This window comes from Brachyhypopomus gauderio, chromosome 16 (genome assembly GCF_052324685.1).
Source record: "Brachyhypopomus gauderio isolate BG-103 chromosome 16, BGAUD_0.2, whole genome shotgun sequence".
In the NCBI taxonomy this organism is placed as follows: domain Eukaryota; kingdom Metazoa; phylum Chordata; class Actinopteri; order Gymnotiformes; family Hypopomidae; genus Brachyhypopomus; species Brachyhypopomus gauderio.
Genome location: NC_135226.1, coordinates 2,605 through 28,238, shown reverse-complemented (window position 1 = coordinate 28,238; position 25,634 = coordinate 2,605). Strand labels below are relative to the sequence as shown.

The window sequence follows — 25,634 nt, the reverse complement described above, 5'->3', positions numbered from 1 at the left end:
CGATTGAGTGTTAGTTGTGAGTCAAGAGAGCTGGTTTAAAAGAAAAACACAACAGCTACAGATTGGAAACATTTTGGATTTGTTTCAAATAAAAATGAGAGACAATTGGAGCACGCCCCCACGATTCTAATTCGATAATATGATTGGTTGATAAAACTGCCAATCTATAATAAAAGCTCTCAATGTAAAAGACAAGGGTAGGTGACAGATAAACAGAAGTTCCTGGGGGGAGGGCCTTTCTCTCTTTTACCTAGAAACAACAGTGTGAAATATTCTGATTGGTTGATTTTTTATTTCAGCACTAAGTTTTTTTTTTTCCATCACATGCACGAAAAGTGGATTTGAAAGCCGATTTATAGGGAAAATACAAATTATTGGTGAAGCGTTATTAACATATATTACATATAATAGATAAAGCATCCTTTTAAAGATCAATTAACCTTCAGAGAAGGTGTTGAAGTCCCTGACGCCAATGGTATAGTGTTAATTCACCACATATTACCATTATATTACCTGTTTTTTTGCCACCTTTCTTCCTCCACTTTTCTCCTTTTACTACCCTGGGCACCAGAGGACTTCTGCCTTTTTGACGTCTTTTCGAGGAGATGTCACTCACTCTGTGGTGTCTTTTTCCCCACAGAGAAACAGTAACGAGGTGCGCAGAGCGCGCGGGGGAGGGCGGGTTGGCGCGCGGGTGATAGGTGTCGTGTGTTGTTATTATAAGAATTATTAATTTGACTAATATTATTAAACAATGAAATTATGATTATGTGGACTTTGCTTGTTTTCACATTTATTAATTGTTCATTTGTTAAAAAAAAAAAAAACCGCATGCACGCGAGCGCCCCCCTGGACAGACGGCGCCCCTAGCATTTGCCTATGTCGCCTAATGGAAGGGCCGGCCCTGCATACACAGACACAAAAAACTGACGCTCCATAATAGGGAATCATTCATTGAGGGATTTTTCAGGCGTATTGCCCCAACTGTGAGCTTCATGAAAGAAAATGGGAAATATATACAATGTAATCAAGGTAGAGAATTCATGATTTTGTATAAGTGATTTAAATAATTAATTTTTGTGTAGGTTTGTTTATGTTAAGTATTAAATTACTTGGTTATTCATTATTTGAGCTTCTATTTTCAGCATGCCTGTTGCCTACTGTAAGACCTCTCCCACTGTGCTCCTGTGGCCCAGAAAATCTAACTGAGTCATTTTGGTTTGCATAAATGGTATGTAGGCTTTTGTAATTAAATTAATTGAGCCAGATTTAGAAATGAATGGACTTGATCTTAAAAATGTTACATGCACCATATGAGAGATTCAGATAAAATAAGTATATATTCTTGATTATACAAAACTGTTTTACTTTGTTGACTAAAATAGCCTGAGCCTTCTGTTTTATTTTTTTTGTTTGTTTTAGGTCGATATGATCTGTGGTTACCAGTTACAGTGTGTAGATTATGCCAGACACAATGGACACCAGATAGGAGCGACCTCATAAAAAGGGGTTATTGGCCTGCATCTGTAAATGCTGAGACCTTGTTTACAATAGATGTTTTCCATACGTTTTTGGAAATGAAAACTGCTGCACCTAGTCTATCAAGGCAAAGTTTTTTGCAGATGTTGGATGGGAGGACTCAGCAGTTTGGAAGGGTAAGTCCAGTGTGGAGTAATATATCTTTAGGTGTTCTTTAGGACTTTTCATTTTAACTTAACAAATTGTAACCTTGCAGTTTGGGAAGATACATGGAGACATGTTTCAGAGAAGCTTCATGGAGTACTCATTCTGCAAGTTTCAGTGTGACAAAATGGCTTTTGTGGACCACTTCACATGCTCTGCTTGTACCCCGAACATGACTGCCGTTTGTGCAGATGGCAACAGAAAACTCTATAGGTTTCGACAGTCAGCAGGGTAAAGCTGCTTTATTCATAGTAAATGTATGTAAAATGTATGTAACTAGGTATAATTCCATGGCTTTTTTGTTTTATGTTAAAGGTCAGAGGAATCATACTTTCCTGGCACCTTTATTGCAAAAGATACTGATGTGTACACATTTGTTGAAGAGGTCAGGGGTAAAGTGAAAAATGTTAGTACAATTTGAATTCTCTCTGCCCTTGTTATTCAAATGTGTATATATTTATATTTGTAACTAACTAAATTTATTTTAAACAGACTCAAGGCAAAGGAACATGTGGTAGAAGCCAGTGGTCAGCCGCACGTGAGACTGCACGAAGTTCTCACAAACTTGATGAAGAGGGTCTTTGTCTGCAGACTTGGAATACTACTCAAAGCTCTCAATATGTTCAGGGGAGAGATTTTTGCATATCCCTTGTTCCTACAGAAGGAGCTGCATGCAGCCACAAATGCACATTTCTATTGCACTGACATTGCTTGCAGGTATTGGCCTTACCTTGAGAAAGTGGCAATATCTATGCCAGAACTGGGATCTTTACTGCAAATGAGCCCATTTCTGTCTGTGATGCATGCAAAGGCCCATTCAACAAAGTGTGAGGTACAGTGTTATGTTTAATAAACATAACCATTAATAATAATTACCGTAACCATTTTTTATGGGAAAATGACTTACTCACAATGTTGTTAGATTGTTTGGAGTGGCAGACCTTTGGATGGCGCTGGCACTACTGCAGGGGAGGAGGTAGAGATGATGAACAGTTACCTCTCGCGTTGTGCCCTGACAACAAAGTACATGACAAAGTCTGGTGTGTATGTGCTTTCATAAACAGATCCTTTTTTTGGCTCTATTTGGTTGTCATCACATATTTGCCATGGTCTTAATCTAGTATGGAGATCATTTCTAATGAAGGATTCTAATTTGTGAGTCTGTGTTACTGTCTTCAACGTTCTGTCTAAAGCTGGGAATGATATGCCGACTGTTCACGCCATTGGATGGAACCTGTGGAAGCAGATTAGCCTTCATCTTTCATTATCCAGCAGATACATCAAAGTAACTGACCATACTAATGTAGTGTTGCTGTTTTACCTCAGAGGAAACATTTAGTCAATTTGTCTCATTGTTGCTTCCCACCACCAACCATTTTTCAGACTGTTCGCAGGACAGAGATGGCAAACAAGAAGCTAGAGGACTTGTGCAGCGAGCTTGGATGCCCTGAGAACAGGGTTCTGGAGTGGGTCCGTGATGTCAGACTATGGGCTACAGATGGTAGGATATTACATGATCTTTTATGCTAAAGCTGGTGGTTAGTCCTATTTCTGACATCTGAATTAGTATTGTAGTGGTAATTGTGGATGCAGCACAAGTCTGGAATCTTTTTTAATATTATACTCTATTTATTATGTAAATTAAGTAGTACCACAATCAGTATGACTATGTACTTTTCAAATTTATGCATTGGCTTTAATTTTTTGTTTTAGATTCCATACATACCAGTTGTAGTAGCCAACATGCCCTTCAACACTCAATTGAACGTTTCTTGGTGTGCATCAGAAAAAAGCAAGTCTGTATAATAACACTGGTATGTTTTATCTACCTTTCTTTTACCAATTGATATTGTTTATCAGTTATTTGAAATGTTTATACATTGGAACTTGTCCATGCTAACTCTAGACAGCAACAAGATTCATCATTTGCGGCGAAAGAAATTGAGAGAGGAAAAGAGAAAACTCTTTGAATCAATAAAGTGCTACAATGAACAAGTACCAGAGGAGGGCCGCATAAATACGCAGAAGGAGATGGTGGGGCAGACAGTTTAATATGGCCGTGGGAGATCTGTAGAAGTGGTATGGGACAGTCTTTGTGTTTCTGCAGCAATCTTTGTTATATCCTACCTTAACGTATGTATTTATCTTCTCATCATGTGTGATGGTAATTCCTATGTCTTTAGAAACCACTAGTGTCTTCACCAAAAAGAAGATCTTTGATGCCTACATGTTCAAAATGAGGCTTCAAGAGGAAAGGGTCATCCTAATGCATGAGATGAGACAGCACTACTCCTATCTCAGAGGCCAGGCAGGGAGTATTGGCACACTAATAGCAGAATTATCCACTGGGAAACATTGTAAGTAGCTATTCCAGTTTACACCTGGTCGTTTCATGCATCATGAGTATAAGGATTATAACCCCTTCCTGCTTTTCTCTGTATGGTGGAGTTTAATCTAGTAAGATGCTGGACATGACATTTTTAATAACATTCTTTTACCTTTGTAGGTACTTTTACAGAGGACGGACAACGTGGGCTGCAGTGCCTTCTTCGAGAGACACTTGCAAATATGGAACACAAAATTAACGTCGTTTTATCAAATTATAGGATGGCATTAGGACCAAATGCTATCCTACTCCCTGGAGATGGAACTGAGGATACACCAGAGGAGCACAAAATACTTCAGCATGAGAGTTCTGATGATAGTGATTGGGAGGATGTTTAGTAAGGTTATTTTCATAGACTGTTCAAAAGACTTCAGTCTTTAACAAGCCCCACCTTAAGGACAGAGTCCTTAGGTGTGTCCAAACTTGATTTGTAGTGTACTCTTTTTGCGTTTTTGTTGTTCTGGTTTTTGACTGCTTTCATATCTGTTTTCACCCAGCCTTTACTCTTCACTTGTCTGATGTATGATTTATTGGACAATAATATGCAGACATTTCTGTACAGATTGTGTAGTGTCCTTTGCGCGCTAGTATAATAAAGAAATGTGAATCAATTTGTTTCACTGCCTGATGACTTATGATCATGAGTAATTTACAAATATATAAACTATTAAGTGGAAATAAATGAAATTGGTGGCAGTTCAACTATTTAATGTAGTTGAACACATTATGTTAATGCACCATACATAGAAATTGTACATTTAAATGTAATTGTGCAAACTGAAGACTGTCAGAATTGAGAATTTCAAGAATTTGCACAGTATAAAGCCCTGATTCCCATAGTCATCTCTCCAACAATCTAGTACTTTTATACTCCTTATAAATAAGATTCCTATTAAAACCAGGTCAAAGGGCTCTAGTGGCAGTCCAACTACCTAGCAACATGTATACAATTCACTACTTTTATGATTGGAGACTTTAAAAAATCAGATGTCTGTCTTTGGAATTAGGTTAATTAACTCATAGGTATTGTGACGCCGGAGGCGTCGGGACAGAGGCAGCCGGAGACGGGGGTTGAACAGAAGGATGTTTATTGTCCATGGCAACCAAACCAGTAAAGCTCTTAGCGCACACACTGCAAGTGATGCAAGGTAAAGCTCGTAGCGTACACCAGTAAAGCTCTGAGCGCACACACTATAAGTGATGCAAGGTAAAGCTCGTAGCGCACACTAGAAAGGCTCCTAAAGCACGCACTGCAAGTGATGCAAGGTAAAGCTCGTAGCGCGCACGCAGGTAGGGAACGCAGTGACGGACACGCAGAGACCAGAGACGCTCATGTAGCGGCAATGTGCAGCACTGGACCAGACGACCTGCGGGCTTAAGAAGAGCAAAGTAAACAAGAAACAGGTGCTCAGTATGATGGTGATTGCGGGGGTGTGTGCTGGGATCGGCTGCTGGCCGGGATGCGCGCCCTCTGGTGGCGACCCGGCCCCCTCACCGTGACAGGTATAATATGTTTACATGTGTATTTTCTTTATGATTACAATTCTCATTTCAACCATCATGCATGAGCAGCAAGTTCAATTTAAAATGAAAATTATACAGTAATGTAGCACAGCCCATTTGATGTCACTGACAGACAGCTTTGCAGTTTACATACCCCCAGGGGACCAGCATCACCCACTAGAAATATATACTTCAAATTTAAGAATTAATTTACAGATCAATGTGAGATCTAATAGGGGTAACTGGTCTGCTCTTTGTAATAACATCTGTGACACCAACGTCGTGGGCTGATGTACCATTACAGCCAGTGGACAGGCACCTCCTACCTGAGGCTCAAGGTAGGGTTGCTCATTAGGGCTCTAGACCCATGCGATTGTAAAGCTGCTTTGTGACATGTGTTGTAAAAAGCACTATATACATAAATTTGACTTTTAATCTTACAGGGAGAAGAAACATTTATTTAAAAAATTCCAAGTTTTATTCAGGTATATCTCACATATTGCTACAATACACTTTAATAATAATAATAATAATAATAATAAACCTATATAGCCATATGCATAGTGTGAAGGAATTTGGAACAATATGGCGCTGTTTGTAGTTCATGAAGATATGTTAGGGTTAGGGTTACGATCAGCGTCAAGGAGTCGTTTCCCTTGCCATACTGCACACAGATAGCACGAACGTATAAACAAAATAGCAGCAGCAGTAGTATATCTGGTATAAGACAACAAATAAATAAAAACAACAGCATTTCGCTACGCATTCGCTATGTATCGCGATAAGACAATGCAGTCTGAGGGCTACAGGGCCATGCAGGCTCACACTGAATCCATATGGTCATTCCTGGAATGCCATTTCCGTTTTTTCCCCAATCTGTGGAGAACCGATGTAACTAGACTATAAAGACTGGGAATACATAAATAAATGCCATCATTGTTAGCAACTAAATATGCTAAACCCGGTCCTATCTTGTAAACACAGTCCGTATTTTATTGTATTAAAGGCTTTATTTCTGGATGTGGCTGTTTCCGATTGCGTAATGGTCTTTAACTTGGCACTTCCGCGTTATGTTATAACGCTTATATACCTTGTTGAATGATTGAGCAAGAATTTTTGGCTGTTTGCTGTTCCCTACCAGTACGCGAGTTTGTTCCTAACCCATTTATTTTTTACACCAGTGGTTCCCAATCAACCCCCCACCCCCCCCCCACCCCACCATAGTGTGGGTATTTTAGGATGCACCCAGGCCCAAAGCTCGGAACTTTACAGACATTTGTGGTGTAAACTTTCATGACATTAAAACCATTGCATATACAACATTTAAGTGTATTTTTGTAACACGAGGGAAGGCAAGATGCCGAGACGAGGTAATACTCGGATCAACTCGGACAAAGAGTGATGATAATTACATTGACACATACAAGACCCAACTGCACATAATGTTGACGGGATGAGTCACAGGTGACAAAACGGACGCCAACCACACATGCACACGCCCAAGGGGAGGAGTCAGGGACAAAGCAAAAATAGCATTTAAATGCATTTAGAAAAAAATAGCTAAACAAAAGCACCAAGCCCAACATCTCTTAAATTCATGCAATGCATAGTTCACTACAATGTAGAACAAAGTACACAATTTTGCAAAAACAAAACAAGGTACAAGGGAGATATCAGTATAAACTAGAGTCTGTTGTCCTTGATATTTAAAAAGTTCAAACCATTAATTATTTTTTTTTATATAAAAACTGCGTTCCCACTTTAAATTTCCAGCAAGTCTTACTACAGCGTGTGCAATGTTTTGATGTGCTACACATGGGTAATTGAAGAAATTGTAAATAAAAAGTCCTGGATATTGGCATCACTGACAGACTTATAAAAATACCACACAACGTTAGATGAAAAGATCTAGTACTGCAATATGCTAGTGAATATTTAGAACTGATCAAATGTTCAGCTACCAAGTTGTTTACACAAATGTTGGGATTTTTCTAAAAATGAAAGTTTAGTACCAGTACCATGACTTGCAGTCCAGTGGTTGTATAAAAGTTTGCATAGTTGCATAAATTCATACATACCAGAGCAGGCAGGGTTCCCACTCCACTTGCTTCATTTTCTTGCCCTGAAACAATTCAAACTCTTCAGTTTTCTAACTCATTAATTTTAATAACAATATGCATTTTTAGTCAATATACACATGACTATTTGCTTGTAAAATGGCATGATTGTAGTGATGGGTGTAGGATTAACCTGAACAACTCTGCATCTGACTATTCTCTTCACAGGGTAAAATTCCTGACTTTCTGTCAATGTGTGGGGACATTCTACGAAAATAAGTGAATAAAATCACATTTTTTCAAAATAAAGCCTTGTAGTACAAGATGATAGATGTAACCAAACAAAATCAAAAGATAAAAGGACAATAAAATCAATGTTAGAAACTTGTTTAGAAAACCTTAAAAAAAAGGCTCCCTTTAAATCAGAGGCACAGGCTCCAGATACAACTACTGTATGACTATACTTGCCATACTGAAGTTCTTCAAACATACCTTTCCTTTTGAGTGTCTGTGACTGACCACTGTTCTTGGCTTTACCTGGGGCAGAAACAAACAAAAAAAAAAACAATTTAAATAAAAGTATACACTGGAGTACAAAAGAAATATCAGTATATTATCAAGGCAGTATTTAATTGGCATACATGTTTAGAAACACAGCTAGGTCATTAGAAACAATAACTAGGATTTGTTTTTATCCGCCATAGACTGAAAGTCACTTCTACATGGTCTGACATGGAGAGACAGACACTGGATGATTGTGGCATCACATTCCAAAAACAATGTGTCCAAAGATTAGGTGTGTCTACTCATCAACAGTCATCATGGTGTAACACCAGGGGCACTGAGCAATAAGTAGGTAGACGCATTCGCTAAATAGAGCAAGATATACAGTGAGCAGATCCAAAACAGTTACAGGGTTCTTGCAGGTTTCAGTGAGTTAAATTTAAGACTTTTGTAAGACCTTTTAAGACCATTCTCAGTGAAATTTAAGACCAACACAACATATTACCACAAACAATCCAATGATCCCAGAAACTCTTAACATTTTATTTTGATTAATTTAGTTACAGGATTACATTAATTCAGTATTAAAACAGATAATCAAAATAGTAACATTCTCAACCCAAGCAACCTTACCAACACAACACTAGCATATCTACATACAACCTCACCCTACATATCTCTGAGTTCTTCCTTTTCAGTACCAATCTCAGCATTTGACTTGGAAAGGAGCTGAGCCATCTTGGATCCAGTCTTGCCCTCAGCTTCTTCTGCAAGAGAATTTGCCTCTCTAGCAAGACAAGTGGATACGTCTTCCAAGCTTTTCTTCCTTTTCTTAAGGTCCTCTAAAGACTGCTCAGTCAGCTCTCTTTTCTGGCTCTGGGATTCCTTTTCTTTCCTGATTCATTCCTGATCCAGAAAGAGTCAGTATTTTGACCGGGCTGCACCCACAGATGCTAAGAGTTCCTTGGTGAGGGGAACCTGTGACACCTCCATGCATTGTGACAGTCACATATGAGTCTGTGTGTGCCAGTTGTGTCCTCTTGCATGTTTTCTGCCTCCACCTCCTTGTTTAATTAAATAATCATACACACATTATACATTTAACAACATGTAGACTCAGCCTATCTTCAAGTATGTCTAAGGCATGGTTTGACCAAAATCCTCACACCCTGCAGCTGATAAAATTTATTAAAATGTTACATTTTGGTTAAATTACTGAAATAAATGAAATTATAAAATTAACTAATTAAATAAAGGCTCAGAATTTTCTTTCCCCAGGCCATCTGTATCTTAACACACAAAACTTTTTTAACCTCCTACCTTCTTTTCTATTTATTATCCCGATGAAACCAACTTACTTTGTCTAGCCATGCTGAATATGAATTTGAATGTTAACATTGAAAATGTTGGGACACACTACCTGTTTTTACCCTATGTATATATGCCCACTAAAAGGCAATACATCAGTCCAATGTAAATAAAACCATGTGCAATCCATGAAACAGAGCATGGGACAGTGGAACATGTTTCAAAACATGACATAACCCATCTACAGGGCATAGTTGTTGTTTTTTTTTATTTTACATGATTTAACACAGTAAATATATTTTTATTTCCTCTAGCTGGGATTTAGCATGCATTGAAACATTTCTCTAACTCAATGCCATGGACAGTACATGGTTCTGAGATGTTTTTGTATTGTAGCCTAATTGTATAAAATGGTTAACACATTGAAAAGAAGACATAAGTGGAGCATAAGTAAGGATCACTTACTTTGATAAGTTTTGGTAGATCCTGCGCTGTTTCATGGCCCATGAAATGAGAGCCCATGTACCTCGATTGCACATATCCATTGCTCCAGAACCGAACATGAAGATCCAGCCGTTTGGATTTTGTGGTTGAATTAAAGCTTTCATCGAACATTAACACATACGGCCCGGTAAGAGCGTATCAACTCTCTCTTGATGAAGTCTGCCAAGCCAAATCTAGCTATATATGCGATTTGTTTAGTCCACACGAAAACTTTTTCGCGATATTCGAACCAGGGAACATTGCCGTCACTCTATCCTAATGTAGCCCGAATATCATTAGCCGAAGCACTAGTGATACTGCGGTGGAGTCCGGCGGGACCCGGTGTTCTGTCGGATTTTCCTACTTTGTCGAATTTTCCTACCGTATCAGCTGGCAGCGAGTATTTATCCGCTTGTTAAGTGTGACGACACGCGTGACGTTTCAGCCGCTTCCGGGTCCAAACAAACAAGGATGGCGGAGCCTGTAAACCTGTTTACGATAACTTCGTTCTTTAGTGAGGCACCATTGAGGGTTAAAAAAGGTCTAAACTCTTTCAACTCCAATAGAGTACTAAGTGTATCTGTTCTCCCAGGTGGTATATTTAGGGGTAGAGTCCAGGCGTCCATGAAAAAGACGATTTACGAGGTTGAGGTGAGTTGAGGTGAATTGAGGTTGAGGTGTGGTGACTGAAGTGAGTATGGGTCAAATAACGTTTAATACAGGTACACGTTGAGGGTCAGGCAGTGAGGTACAGCAGCTGCGTTTGCCCAATCGGTAAAGACAAGTGCCATCATATGGCAGCCTTGTTGATTTGGGTGGAGAAAAACGTGTCCCGCACCGATGTAGAATGCGTGTGGAAAAGGGCGAAGACACCGAAAACGGACGAAATTGCAGCCAAGAGAGTATCTGAGATGGCCCCATCCACATCACGAGGTTAGTAAATAATTTGCAATTGATGTCAATGTTGCATGGTTTATTAGCTTAACGCTATGCAGTTTTAAGTTGCGGTTTCCAAACCTGGAAATCTTACCCCCCTTCCTTATTCAAAACACTGCTTGGCCAGTACAACCTCAAAGAAGGATCTAAAGTAAGTTGTGGGTCTTCATGAATATTTCAACTTAAGTTATGTGTATCTAAGAGTAAGTGACTGTGTTTTTATTAAAGGCATGTGATTGGGGAATCCTACATGAGTCGCGGGCAAAGCAGCAGTACACAGCGGACGCTGGTGTGGTGATCCAGGAGAGGGGATTGTTCCTGTCTGACAGTGGTCTACTTGGTGGATCTCCAGATGGGACAGTGTCTGATGACTGCATCATTGAGGTGAAATGCCCATGGTCCGCCAGAACTAAGACTGTCCAGCAGGCAGCAGAGAGTAAGAGAGACTTTTTTCTAGAGCTGGATGAAGAGACAAGTTCCCTCAAACTAAAACAAACTCACCACTATTGGCATCAGATCCAAGGCAACCTACATCTGAATGTACATTTACCTGAATGTAAAAAAGACAAACATTTTAATCTGGTTTTACTTTTTTAATAAAGGTTTTCTGCAAAGTTGTGTAAATCATTCTTCAGTCACAATAATTGTAAACATGTTTTAATTTGCCACTGTCCTGCTAACTGATTTACATACATCAGATATTTCATTGAATTTCACGGAGAATTGGGGTTTGCAAATTTGTAAGACACACACATACTTTCAGTATCTTGTTAACATTTTTCCTGTACTGGTAAGGGATGTGGTCCAAAATGCAAAACAGTTTCAGCCTCTGAATAGACCGCTCCACATGTATCCTTGCACAGGAGATAAGTCTGTTATTGTTTACTTCCTCCTGTGTAAACTGTCCGTTGAGCAAGAAAGACGGGGTGTTAAGAAGAACTCCCTCTGGCAAAATGTCCCGAATTGTGAAGCCCTTGTCTGCAATAACCAGATCACCTGCTTGTAGATGTTGGAGAAGTCCACTGTCAGCTGTTATTGACTTGTCTGAGGCGCTCCCACCGTACAGGTTACTGGCAAAAGTAATCACACCATTGGGAGCCACACCAATTAGAGCCTTTAGCGTGGTCCGTCCTTTGTAGTGGCTGTACAAATGACACTGTGTGTCAAGCCTCTCTGTGTTGGAGACAGCAACCTCTGTGCAGTCAAGGACTATTCTACAGTTAGGAAAAGGTCGGAAGCAGTCTGGCAGCGAAGTCTGATTCTTGGCCGTGGAGGGGATGTTTTCAAGTAGACCGACATACAAAATATCATACAGAGCACAGATGATGGTGGTAAAGATGTTAGTTACAGTTGCTGTGCTACAATTAAACCTTGTTGCAAGGTCTACATGGCCACAATTCAATTTAAGCTTCATCAAAGTAAGGAGTAACTGATCAATAAGGGGCATAATTTGGACAGTCCAATCAGAATGATACTGTAGCTCAAATCTAGAAAGAAGTGCTTCCAAAAAAAATACTGTGGCAGCATCAGGTAATCCAGTGTAGTATTGGACTTTGTTAGGATGGGAGGAAATCTGACTGAAAGAAAAGGTTTGCTTTTGTTTCTCCAACTGTTCTTTCAATTTTTTGTTCTCTTCTCTAAGCATGTCATTCTCAACCTCAAGCATGACAAGACTTGGTTGGGATGTAGTAGGGGTTTGTGGGGTTGCCATGTCAGCTGTGTGTCCTGTGTCTGTTGCATCATCACTGGAAGGGACAATCTGCTTCTTCTGCTTAGGGGGATTGCTGGGGTGGTCAGGAAAATGAAAAGCCTTTCCCTGGTTCCAAGCGAATCGCGAAGGTCCAGCAGCTTTGCCATTGGGAAAGTGCCAACTACACACCCTGGAGTTGCAGTTTGGGGTGAAGTTTTCACGTCTGTAAAAGAAGAAAAAATTATCATTAATCATTAGTCACAGCTTACTTGGGTTCCTCTAACAAAGTGCTAAAGAAATAAGGACCTTATAAAATTGTGTGTGTATATATATATATTGCAATAAAATGTGAGAATTATGTATGGTAAGTGTACGGCAGTAATAAACTAATGGAAACGGGCTAAGCAGTAATGTATATGCATACTGAAAAAGGTAAATATAGGATGCAACAGTAGCATCAGCTGTATTTTTGCTTGGTATTTTTACGGACACTCCTGATCAGCTAACTGTTGTGTGTGTATCCATACAATATATCAAGGATATCCGAAAAGATATCCTGGTGTTGCCTTTTACGAGCTAGCTAATCTAGCTAGTGTTAGCGCCACTAGCTAAGTTAACCAGAGCTATCTTTACTTTAGTTTTACTTTAGCTGGACAACAAATAAAACAAAACAAGAACTAAAATATCTGTATGTGGCAAGAAACATTGTATTAAACCCATAGCTAGAATATCAAGCAATCCAAAAAGGGGCAAGTTGGCTTTTTTTTCTCTGTGGGGTTAGCTAGCTAGCATTAGCGCCCACGGAGGCACTGTCAAGATTTTTTTTAGAAATAGAACTTACCTTATCAACTGCACCCATTTTCTTCTCTCTTTCTCATTGCAAGGAAAGCGGTAGAAAGACAAAAGGGTCGTTGTTTTAGACTCGGATCTGTTAAAACAGCAGGGCACACAGCACTGCGGCATATTAAGGGACTCAATGCAGCAAGTGTTTGGACCCGGACGTGAAGTTTCGCAAAGATGATGCGTCACAGCTTAACAACCCCATAGACTAGTCTGTCGAATTTTCCTACCTTGTCGAATGTTCCTACCGTGTCCGTTGGCATCGCGTATTTGTAGACGTATCTCTTAGTTTGTTTACCTTATGGAAACGTCGTAATGTAGCGCAAACCAGCGTTTAAAAAGTAGTATTTGTAGACGTATCTCTTAGTTTGTTTACCTTATGGAAACGTTGTAATGTAGTGCAAATCAGTGTTTAAAAAGTAGTATTGTAGACGTATCTCTAGTTTGTTTACCTTATGGAAACGTTGTAATGTAGCGCAAATCAGCGTTTAAAAAGTAGGATGAGCTTTAAAATAAAAGTTTTATTTTGCGTATTAGTGTATTATTACACGGCTCAATCATTATCATGCGGAAATATCCAAGTCCCTATAAATAGGTAATAACAGGTAGTAAAACGGCGCTGTTTAAAACATTTTAATCAACTAGTTAACTTAATGCACAGTTGAAAACATAGCAATTGCAAACAAAGAAGGAATTATAAACAAGAAATTAACTTACTGCACTATTGAAAGGACTAAATAGTACTGCACTGTTGAAATTCGCTAGCAGGCAGGAAAAATCGATGGGTGTAGTAGGCGGCCACCAAAATAGTGACGTAAAAGCGACTTGCGCATGCGCAGTAAGCCTTGGTATGAATTTTCGATGGGTAGGAAAAATCGACAGAACACCGGCACTGACGATAGCGAAGACGGCGGGGATGAGGCACAAAATTGCGTGAAGGCTTTTCGTGACAAGGACCGTTTCCTGCCTGCGGTTATTATGGGTTTTGTAGTTTAATTAATTAACACGTACCAACACCTGTAGCCCCGCACAAACACAGACAACACAGAACTGACTTCCGGACGTTTCGATTAAACTACACTTTTCTAAAATTAACTAAGGTAAAATTTTAAGACCTGACTAAATTAAATTTAAGACCTTGGATGAAAATCTGGCTGTTTTTTAAGTCTTTTAAGGCCTTAAATTTAAAGTTTTGAATTTCAGACATTTTAAGACTTTTTAAGACCCCGCGGGAACCCTGAGTTATAGCAGTCAAGGGTCATATCAGGAGGGCAATCATATAAGGAACAAAAAACAAGATCGAAGAGACATGACTTGAACAAAGCACACACCAGATACTAAAGAGAAACTTAGGAACTAAACAAGACACAACTGAAAATGATGAGAAGGTGGAGTTACAAATGACAGGGGTGTGGCAGAACACATGGGAAAACCAAAACATGGACACATGGAATACCAAGACAGACAGAGAAGGGGATAAACAGAGCATGATAAAGGTAAAATCACCAAAATGTACAGAAGTCTGAGATGCCTCAAAACGCTGAATGGGCCCAGTAAGACACACTCTTACTCAATATTAAATCACTCATTGTAATTTACACAAATGAGCAGCGCACTGTTGAAAATAAGATATGTGAAAACTCAATCATTGGTTAGAGTGTATGGAATTAAAAATAACACACCTGTTAATTTTTGATCCTCTTTCTAAAAGGTGGACAGACTGCAATTACCTCTACTACAAGAAAAAAGTAAAAATAAAAATAAGAGGCATCAAACCTGCTACTACTGCGCCCTGAACTGCTGCTGTCCCCTGAACTGCTGCTGGCCCCTGAACTGCTGCTGCTGGCCCCTGGACAACTGCTGCTGGCCCCTGGACAACTGCTGCTGGCCCCTGGACAGCTGTTGCTGCTACTCCTAGCCCCTGGACTCCAATATGAATCCATCCTACATTTAAGGAAAAAAGTGTAATCACATTTATATGGAAGTGATATGTTAGGCAAGCTAGTTAGGCCAATATCTGCATTATCTGTGCTTACGCCCCAGCACATTATTTTAGTATAGAACTCAGGATATAGGACATCAGAATATTCTTACCTTGGACTACCATGTCAAATAGGGACTGCATTCTTTTTAAACAGGCAGACAATGTCTCTGTAAATTGACACCTGGGGGACAGAGTCTCTAACACCCAGGAGCCAGTCTTCCTTCCAGGCTCTGATAAAAACATTACTGCTCGTATTCCCAGAGCCTGTAATTTCTCAAGCTAAAACAATCACCCCCAAAAAGTGAATAATTTGCACTAAAATGCTAATTTATAATTTTCCATATTATTTCAAATCTGTAGAATGAAAATCAATCACATACCAGTAGTGAAGCTTCATCTTTTATGTGTGATGCTGTGTGATTTCTTTTATGGGCCTGAACCCATTCCGTACGTTTATGGTCAAGTTTTTTTTTTTTTTGTCTTAATTTAGATGGTTGTTTTGCTGTACATGATGTGCAAACTTTGCAAGCAATATTAATTAAATTGTGGCAAGCCACACACTTCTTGAAGGTGGTTCCACGTCCGGGCATTTCTAAATACACACACACACACACAGACAGAGAATTAGTCAATGCCCCTTAAAACAATTTCGAAAGATTCATTCTTAGTACCCATGCAAATAGTGACAATTTGTGCAACTGTACCTTAACCCAGTTGATTGGTAAAGCAGTAAATCATGCTAAACCTTCATTCTAAAATCGTCTAAAAGACCAAGTAGGTCCAAATAATTCTAGCATACTCTCATTTATGAATCAGAAATAAACAGGACATGCAATCAGTGTAGCTAGGCTATGTAAAATTATGAGACACTTCAAGGGTAGAGACGTAAAAATAAAGAAATCTGTTTGGCTCTTTGATTATTATCTACACTATCCTATACCCTTGAACGTCGACTTCATACCTACAACTGTCATGTAGTTGTATTTTGTTAAAGTTGAATGTTTTATCATAATTACACTGAAAAATGTTTATCTAACTAGCTGGCTAGCTAGATCTGAAAATTTAGCTAGTGGGAGATACTTAATGTGTATTTGCATAAATGCAGATACGTCTTCATTAGCTAGATAGGAAGCTATGGGATTTCAGAGCTAGCTACATACCTAGATACCCATAAAGATCTACGCTGTAAGTGAGTGTGGGCGGCTAAATTATGTCACTATTTGTGTTACATTAACTGAAATCCTAAACACTTCAATCAAAAAATGATTAATACGATTTAATAGAGATTACCAAAACATACTAACCTACAACCATTGAGCATGTAATACCTGAGCAAAAATGAGAGCGTCACGGCGTCTCCGTCGTCATCATACGGGTACTTGTCCATTTTCAGTCGTTTTATGTCAGCGTGTGCATTTCACGTTTCAGGCATACAAAAACGTGTAACTGACACGGCACGCCGGGTGGACCAACGTGTGTATTACACCGACTTCTTTAATGCCCCATTCCCCGATCCGAGAGGGAGCTGGCTATTTACTTCGTGGATATTCTCTTAGCCAGATTCATTTTGTTTATGGAAGTTTGTGTGCAGAACTACTAGCATCCATTATTTATTTTTGCGAGGCTCTGGTCACAATTATTGTAAAATGCTGGTTTTGCACATATTTGTCTCGCAAAGTAAGTTTTTGGTTTTCTCCACAGTCGAGGCGTCATGCTCAGCAAGCGTTGCACAGAGCACACAGGGCGTATGCCTTCACCTTCTCACAGACGTTTTCGTCAGCTACAAAGGTTCCCTTCAGAATTTAATGTGTATTACTGGCTTTTTGGCAGATATAAGTATAAGCAGTTTATAAGAGCTTTGTCCATTTCAGTGGTAAAGTTTTTTTTCTGCATGATTGCAGGTGGTGGAGGTGACGCTCCAGCACAAATCTGCCTACAGGGGGCAGGAGAGTGAGCACTGGTGGGTGCTCAACAATGTATTTTACAACATAGATGCAGAGGTGAGTCATGGGAACAGGTTCTCAGTTTCAGTGAGAATGGACTTGCCACAGTTGATGTCCTTCAACCTAACATTTTCTATGCATTTGTAGCTCACCCTCCACTACTTTGCCAACGCTAAAGCCGTGGCCTGCATCAAGATAAGTAAGAGTCTTGGATAAATGCATTTTAAACTAGCATGTCCCGTTCTTAATCACACTCATCAGCATGTCCTCTGTTAATTCAGCGGAGGGAATCCAGCATCACAGAAGCAACGATATACCTGTGCACGCAGTCAACGTCGTCATCTGTGCAGAATATCTTTCAGGTTAGTGCATCCTCATACCTGATTACATTTAGACTTACTTATGGGGTATTTAGAAAATGATTCCTAAAGGCATCTTCACTTATTTTTACTCTTATTTGTGTTTTTCAGCAATCAGAAGTTTCTGTGACGTATAAGGGTGTCTCCATCGGTTCAGATGGCCTTTTCAGGTCACATGAGTCTAATCACACCCAGACCCTGGAGACACCGGACCCTGCTGTTTTCTCCACCAGTCCTGACACATCAAGAGGACCCCCTCCACGCCCACCTCCAGGCTTTTAATCACCTACACAGCATTTTAATAGATTCTTATACAAAGTTCTAATCTCACTATGTATCATGCCTTTTACTTTTCCCACATAAAAACAAATGTTTGTATGTATTTGTGTGTTTTTCAGATGAAGTCGGTTTTCCCCATAACATGAGGACTAGATGTTGGACTGTTGGGACTCACATGGACTGATCACCCACGTGGGGGGTTGTGCATCTGCCCCTTCTTCTCTTTGCCCCTAACACTCTGTTTAATGTTTCATCTTTTGAGGTTTGTGTAACCCTAACACATCTCCCCAACTTTTCAGTAAAACATTGAACTATGTTTGGTCTTTGTGGAGATGCCTTGTCATCAGGCTTGACTCCAACGATAGACCTCACCCATTGTTTTTTTAATTTGTGCAGCACACACATGAACATAGTCCCTTAAACCGGATAAAACATTGGTAAAACTGTGCAGTAAAAGCTTAGCGGCATGTCTGGCCACACTCGCTGCCCCCGTGAAGTTCTCCCTTGAAAGATCCTATGCTCTGCATTTAAATGAGTATCCCCGGCCCCAACTTTGTTAGACTCTATCATCTACGTTGGAGCAGGACTACATACGTCGCCATTGAAACACGTACAACATACACAAACATAACTGTATGCTATTGTTTGCTATACATCACATTCAGCATTACAACTTTTCCTGTCCTCCTCCTACAGGTTCAGTAGGACCTGCCTCCCCCCCTTCTGCAGATGACCGTGGGCTCTACCGGCCAGCACCAGGGAAGCCCTGGAAGACGGCCCTCCCCCCCTGAGGACAAAGGACCTCTAGTGAGTTATTCCTCTTATATATATATATACACATACACACAGTCCAGGTGATGGGTCAGGTCTCTGACCCCATCAAAGTCTTTATTTTGCTTTTCTGTCTCTTTCTTACTCTCCATCATGTAGGTCTCCAGTGCTTCTTCCTGGAGTAGAAACCACAGACAGCTGTGCAACCTGATCTTCACCCAGACTTCCAGGACAAGAGGAGTAATGAAGTTTGTGGACCAGGACACAATGCATGTTGCCTTCTGTCATGCAGGTATCACAATGAAGCAGTCTGGTTTTCTTTTTTTTTCCCCCATTTTAATTGAATAACATTTTCTACTTCCAGCAATATCACCCAAGTAGGTGTTTTCCCCTCATTTTCTGCAGATCTTTGAGAAAGCTGTTGCCAATCTGGAATGCGTCGACTTTCTCCTGAGCTTAGAGATGGTCTTGTCAGAGGTGGATGGTGCTTCAGCACTGGTAGACTGGAAACCTGCAAAGTCAAAGCAAACAGACGGCGTGAGAGGGATGCTGTGTGTAGTCTTCCATGCTGTTGTCATTGTTGTTCATGCCCTATTAGTTGTGCAGCAGGAAAGACTACTAAACCATAGAACACAACTAAACCATGGAAGACTACTATACCATGGACCCCTCACTTCTTTATACATAATACTGTCATGAATTAAACTTCACCAAAGAAATACTAAAATGCGTACCATCTGGAATATGTCTGTCCACCACCTGGTCCTCCGTGTGAACATGCACTTAGGTTGTCCGTTTCTTTAAAAAGAGCAGACAATTTGATATAAAATCATTCAAAATATGATTGACGGTAGCATAAATGTATGGTTGAAAATCATTCAGAAGAGCAGAATCTAAAGCTAATGGTGTGACTGGGAATAAATACATTTTAAAAACAGATACCTTGAATCTCAGCTTCAGAAATCTTGGAAACCTGAACCACCAAGATTTCTTCTCCAGCCCCACGTCCACTGTCTGTGCTGCACTCTGCAGAGCGGAGCCTGTATGGTCCTGTTCTGTCCAAGAGATGGTGATGCCAGCGACATCACCGAACAGAGTGAGGGCAATCAGAGCTGACAGCTCTGAGCAGCATCTCTGTAGTGACAGCTTCACTTCCACGTCAGCCTCCGTCACAGATGCGCTTCTAGAACCGTAGTGATCATTGTCAGGCTTGGTCCAGGATGTCAACCCAAGGCGTTCTTGGAGAAAAGTTTCTGAAGCAGTCTTCACAAATCTCCTCACGATGCCCGACTGGAGTGCCTCCTCAGAAAGGTCAGTATCCGACAGCACTGACCGAGTACCCCTGCAGCTCATTTGTGCTTTTACTCGGTCCAGAGCCGCAATCCTTTCCAGCATCAGGTTCCTCACTATAGGGATGAGGTCCTGAGCAACCACCTCCTTCACTGCCACTTTGACCCATGCCGAGATTTTTTCCAGCACTTCAATCAAATCCTCCATTTTCATCTAGTTAGGTTAAAGGAAAGTGTAAAAAGTTCATCAGTATCCAAAAGCTTAATGATTTTTAATTATTACCTTTTTTTAACCTTAAGCTGATTATTTCTTTAAGTAAAATGCTAATGTAAAGAACATCTAATGTTGTGAAGGTCTGACCAGACATGGCCAAAGGCTCATGTTGCTATGGTAACTCAGACACACAGGCAGATAGGAAGACAGAGATACAGAGATTGGTACTCACATTGCTTGGCAGTGTATTCCTCAGCTCTTCAGTTAGAACAGCTGGATTAATCCCAGAGGTGGATACGACTCCACCACTTTTCCCACATGGAGGAGTGTTGAGCTCCTCCATCACTGCCTCCTCCACTCTAGTACAGCAAATAGCTGTGGTGAAAGAAACATTTACTTTAAGCATCTATGAGGCAGACACTAATGATGCACATAAGGAAATGTCACTAAAAACATAAATTGTGGAAAATTATAGTTATGAATAAATAACCTCGTAATGCATCATGTTTTGGTAACATGTAATCACGCTAAATCTCACCTGAAAACCATCTGCTATGGTCTTTCTTTGCCTGCTTGTTTTTCACACTGGGGGCCGACACATCACAGCCCTCAGGAAGCTCTTCTGTTGGCCCAGCTTTCTTAGACTGTAGTAGAGAAAATGAAGAAAAAATGAGTTTCATGATGACTATCGCAAGGGTTCTCAACTGGTCTCAGCCCGGGACCCACTTTATCCTCATGGTCATTAAGTCGCGACCCACTTTTAAAAAAAACGTTGTCGGTTGCCGTACACCATGCACTTTATGCAATACAACTTGTTTGGTGGTCTTATGAAGGACCGTTTATAAGCTATTGAAATTATTACAAAAAACAGTGTGTAGTGCTCTGGGGCCTTCACGACCGCCACTTGCGTCTGTGTTAAGGTCATTTGTAGACGGTGCCTTAGACGTTGCAGTGATGAAAGTTGCACATTTAGAATACGTCTATTCCTGACGTAAACAAAGTTGTAGATGTTTGTCTTGGTTGCCAGAAACAAGAATTTTATTATAGCACTTTTGCCAATACTGTCTTAGTTATTGAAGAAAATTCCGAATACTCTAACCTGAAACAAACTTGTTTCCTAGTATGCATACGAGTGACTTTTGATCCCAATTAACTTAAAATTATGTACAGTTATAAAGAAGTGTCCTCTTTGTGTCCGACAGAGATGTAGACTGTGTGGAAAAAATGCGATATTTTTCGCTTGGCCATTTTCAACGCTTAGTGCTCAAGTTTCAGCTCCGTTTTGCGAGTCATGCTGGTGATCGGATTCCTGCATTTGTTGATGGGCAGAGACGAACATGTGAGCGGGAGCTGGAGTCTATCGTTTAACTTTTAAAATACAAACTCAAAAGAAAATGATGGAAATTTTTCCAATTACAAAAAATCCTTACCCATAAAAAATAATGCTGTTGTATCGGCTGTCGCCAGTGGCGAGTGAAATAATTTATAATTAGGGTTACCATAAATATTACTCGCAAATTAATATTCATGGTCGTGATTGCGACGATTTTAGTCGCAATCTGAAGCCCTGGCATGTCTGACGGGTGCCTCTATATTAATTTTTTTACAAGCTGTCCGCGACCCACCCAGAACGTGTCCGCGACCCACCAGTTGAGAATCACTGGTCTATCGTATTTGGACTGCTCAGACGGGATGGGTGGGGGGCGTACATCATATTTTGAAAGCCAATGTGTTGATTTTGGCTCACGAATAGATTAATTTCTGAGTAACGTTGTGCATAAGGATTTTTAAAGTTTTGTAGTGGGCCAGTAGCAGCCTTGTTAAGATGTGCGACACCCTAAAGACCAACAAATAACGTCATTCCACGCCACCATTGAATTTCGGAAACTGCGCTACGGCACAATCATTAATTAGCAATATGTTCATGAGCTAGGCCTATGTAGTGCTTTCTAATGTGTGTTTCTAAATAAAACCATGCGTGTTATACAACCCTTTATCTTAAGTAGGCTACATTATGCATTAAACACGTTGTAGAATGCTACCCTTTTCTGTGAAAATAATACAGGCTGCGGACATCCGCGCAGACAGGATAGGGGGAATACGAACATTTTATAATTTGATTTTTTTTCTCAACACCGCTGGACTCTCAAGGAGAGAATATTAATCTATCTTAATAATGACCTCAGATGGTTAATAACCAATATTAATTGGTTACACATCTTAAATGTGATAAGAGGCCGTAAAATGAAGTAACTGGGATGTAACCGGATAATTAATGTTAATCTGAGTCGCCATTTGTGGTCGAAAGCAATTTAGTTCTATTTTTGTGCAATATTCTACAATCACTGTTGCTACAAAGCAACTTTAGAGAACTGTCTCGACGAGGAATGTAATTTTCAATAAATAGACTGGGAAGCGGCTCTCTCGAACTTACTCGGACTAAAGTGAGATTATGGAAAAAGCTCAAAGGAACATGAACTTACCCTCATCATTAGTTTAAACATGATCAATAGTCACTCCTTTACTCGCACAAGATATCGGTGAACCGCTGTAGTAGCTACTTCAACCTCCGTGACGATCGAACCATCTGTGGTTAAATTAAACACTGTCTGTGGCGACTTTTATAGGTCTCCTGCATTGTGACTTCATATGCCGTGTTGTCGTAGGGACGCAGTTGGATAATAACTAAAACTACTAATTGCCCGTGTTGTCATAGTGACAGTTAGATAATAACTAAAACTACTAATTGGCCGAGTCTTCAAGTGCAAATCACATTGGGCTGGCCCATGTTAATCTCAGTAGTTTGGGCCGGGACATTTATCACACCCACTCTGGCCCTGGAACATGTATCAGATCCACTCCGGTGTTATAAAAATCTGTGCTACCCATCGAATGTCTTACTTAGGTATTTTCATGTCAGTGTACAACGTACACCTATAATTTTGCGTTTCAGCATTTTTTCTCTTGAATTCACAATGAGGACTGTCCATTTATTTTGCCAATTTACTTTTTTGTCAACAATTATTAAATATTTTTGTGAATATCCTCGGAAAGACCTGAGAAATATCACTACTGCTTTGTTTCTAATACGTGGAGGTTCCAAATGTCTGCTAGTCAGTTTGTTTTATCCTTGCCAGTAAATAACTGTGCTCTCTTTTATCATTCCATCCTAAATGGTTTTAGTTGACTGACCTTGAAAATAGCACTTCTTAACCTTTGACGTTCGTTCAGTTTGGCTATTTTACATTTTGAATCAATTTTATTAAATAAAAGTAAATAACCATGAAATGTTAATGACGCTTGCACTCATCGCAGTCATTTCTTCGATGTTCAGTTAAACGTGCAATTGAGTAGAAGTGGGACACGATACCTGTTTCTGATAAAGGGGACATACCCAAAGAGCTTCAACAAATCACAGAGGCAAAATCTCAGAGTCCCTCCAAGTTTCAAATAAAAGGTCATTAAAGTTCAAACATATGTTAGTCCAAACATGCTTCCAGCATTAATACTGTAGATTTTATGGTCTATGGGGGGTTATCTATCGTATTTGGACTGCGCAGACAGATTACATGGAGAAACCTGTGCACTTCACCTGTTCCAAATGCTCAATTCGGATAACCTCATGTTAAGGCTCTAACGTTGGAGGATCCGTGGCTCCGTCCGAAATGCCGTGTAGTAGGCACTAGATTTCAATGCATTACGTTCTACTCAAATCTTAAAGCAGTGCGTTCTTTCAGTAGGCGACTTGGCAGTTTTCATAACCTCGAACATACTACGTCCGTCATTTACCTATGTCATATGATATGGCATATAACGTTATACCACCACAGTTTAAGGACCGCTATGAATTAAAAGCGCCATTCCATATTTGTGTTTTATATATTTATATTGATTTAGAATCAGCATCAAGACGTCGTCGAGGACTAACAGAGTTACAATAACCATTAACCTCGATTTAGCCTTATTAATAATCCCAAAGCTAGATATATTTATATTTGCAAGGGTTATAATTTTCAAGGGGATAATTTGGCATTTCACTAGCATCACTGACAAGGTGAGGTGAATCCCCAACTTTGTTATATCAGTGTGACAATTAGGCAACCAAGATTTATAATAAACTAAATATTAACGTAAAATAATTTGACATACAAACCACTTCTAAACCAAATAAAGTTGGTCAAATCTTTAAAATCAAATCTTTAAATCACAGAAAGTAAAAGTGTCTAAAATTGATGTAAGTGTCATCACCATTGTAGCTTTTATTTTGTGGTTGTACAGGGTGTCCGCAGGGTCTTAAAAAGTATTATAAGTTGATAAATCAATATTGGAAAAATGAAGGCCCTTAAAAAGTATTTAAAAGCCTTAATCGCGATTTTGGAGTAGGGCCTACTGGATTTTCGTTGATATTTTAGCTTTGCAACAAAAAGTATGCAACTATTAAAAATAAGATGTCCCTTTTTTACATCCGGTTTATGTAAAAACTTTTGGGAATCATTTTCACTATCAGTTCGTTTTTAAATTCTCTATTAAGGCTTTATTTTATTATTTTATTTTTCATACAGAAAATAATTCTGGAAATATAATGTGTCGTTTTGCAAATATAACACACGGCAAAAATGCTTAGTAGTTTGGTGCTGTATGAGACATTTTACTGCACAACAAAATGATTTCACGTTGGGCTTAGAGGGCAAACGGTAGATTTGACTTGATGTGTATGTGACCTGGCTGGTGGGGACGGGAGAAGAAGTCTATCTGTGAGCGTGTGTGCTGTGCTGAAGACGCTTCCTTCACCTCGCTGAACTGAACTGCTGCAGCGCATCTGGTGTTAAAGGAAGAGAGAGGTCGGATGTGTGCGAGGTGGTGGCTCATTTCAGGGCATTGTTTTTAATCGCTCAGGTTTTCAAAAGATCATTTCAAACCGACCTCAGTAAAATGATAATAATAAAAAAAATAAAAATAAAATAAAAAACGAAGTTTCAAAAGGGCACTTTCGTTGATAAAGGGCAGAGTTGGTGGTGCTTTAGCACCACTTGATGTCTATGTGTGCACGCCACTGGTTCTTTCAGTAGGCGACTGGGCAGTTTTCATAACCTCGAACATACTACGTCCGTCATTTATCTATGTCATAGTTAATATGTTCTGAATACAAGAAGCTTCTGTCCTATACTCGAGACGTACCGAACCATGAATCAGTGTTTGTAGAAGAAGTCACCATGCTTGACTGTTCTGACAAGCGCTACATAGACTTTCCTCTGTTTCCAGGGAATGTAGTATTGTGGGGGAGGGGGGGGGGGGGGGGGTGGCCAGGTACATTTAAAATGATCTCACTAATCATAATATACACTACCGTTCAAAAGTTTGGGGTCACCTAGACAATTTTGTGTTTTCCCTGAAATCTCATACTT

The 25,634-nt window shown here is 39.8% G+C and overlaps 2 protein-coding genes and 4 long non-coding RNA genes across 6 annotated transcripts; 3 read left to right on the top strand and 3 right to left on the bottom strand.

The window, feature by feature from the left end:
• The first annotated feature begins 1,143 nt into the window (after positions 1-1,143).
• Positions 1,144-2,732, top strand: LOC143478416 (uncharacterized). Its single transcript, XR_013121746.1, has 6 exons — positions 1,144-1,231; positions 1,423-1,655; positions 1,736-1,914; positions 1,999-2,089; positions 2,176-2,515; positions 2,606-2,732. It is a non-coding gene; the product is annotated as an uncharacterized LOC143478416 (long non-coding RNA).
• Positions 2,733-2,899: 167 nt separating this feature from the next.
• Positions 2,900-4,609, top strand: LOC143478415 (uncharacterized). The gene is made up of 6 exons (XR_013121745.1): positions 2,900-2,968; positions 3,067-3,184; positions 3,397-3,497; positions 3,590-3,762; positions 3,867-4,040; positions 4,190-4,609. It is a non-coding gene; the product is annotated as an uncharacterized LOC143478415 (long non-coding RNA).
• Positions 4,610-6,810: 2,201 nt separating this feature from the next.
• Positions 6,811-8,171, bottom strand: LOC143477292 (uncharacterized). Its single transcript, XR_013121539.1, has 3 exons — positions 8,122-8,171; positions 7,823-7,896; positions 6,811-7,694 (listed from the first exon to the last, which is right to left on the bottom strand). It is a non-coding gene; the product is annotated as an uncharacterized LOC143477292 (long non-coding RNA).
• A 1,710-nt stretch (positions 8,172-9,881) lies between these two features.
• LOC143477785 (uncharacterized) lies at positions 9,882-12,357 on the top strand. Its single transcript, XR_013121637.1, has 2 exons — positions 9,882-10,857; positions 11,089-12,357. It is a non-coding gene; the product is annotated as an uncharacterized LOC143477785 (long non-coding RNA).
• LOC143477783 (uncharacterized) lies at positions 11,433-13,552 on the bottom strand. The gene is made up of 2 exons (XM_076976531.1): positions 13,392-13,552; positions 11,433-12,773 (listed from the first exon to the last, which is right to left on the bottom strand). Exons 1-2 carry the CDS (start codon positions 13,511-13,513, stop codon positions 11,564-11,566), a joined length of 1,332 nt encoding a protein of 443 aa, XP_076832646.1. The 5' UTR covers positions 13,514-13,552; the 3' UTR covers positions 11,433-11,563.
• A 5,273-nt stretch (positions 13,553-18,825) lies between these two features.
• LOC143477784 (uncharacterized) lies at positions 18,826-22,845 on the bottom strand. The gene is made up of 6 exons (XM_076976532.1): positions 22,713-22,845; positions 20,768-20,873; positions 20,462-20,604; positions 19,669-20,229; positions 19,461-19,524; positions 18,826-19,237 (listed from the first exon to the last, which is right to left on the bottom strand). The coding sequence occupies exons 1-5, from the start codon at positions 22,731-22,733 to the stop codon at positions 19,510-19,512; spliced, it is 846 nt and encodes a 281-aa protein (XP_076832647.1). The 5' UTR covers positions 22,734-22,845; the 3' UTR covers positions 18,826-19,237; positions 19,461-19,509.
• Between the last annotated feature and the right edge of the window lie 2,789 nt (positions 22,846-25,634).

Excerpts from the sequence above, each read along its gene's own strand:
- LOC143477783 (XM_076976531.1), bottom strand. The coding sequence starts at position 13,513 with ATGCCGCAGTGCTGTGTGCCCTGCTGTTTTAACAGATCCGAGTCTAAA. Across the intron at positions 12,774-13,391 it reads AAATGGGTGCAGTTGATAAG|ACGTGAAAACTTCACCCCAA; the intron begins GTAAGTTCTATT and ends CTTCTTTTACAG.
- LOC143477784 (XM_076976532.1), bottom strand. The coding sequence starts at position 22,733 with ATGTTTAAACTAATGATGAGG. Across the intron at positions 20,874-22,712 it reads TGTTTAAACTAATGATGAGG|TCTAAGAAAGCTGGGCCAAC; the intron begins GTAAGTTCATGT and ends TCTCTACTACAG. Across the intron at positions 20,230-20,461 it reads GGAATACACTGCCAAGCAAT|ATGAAAATGGAGGATTTGAT; the intron begins GTGAGTACCAAT and ends TAACCTAACTAG.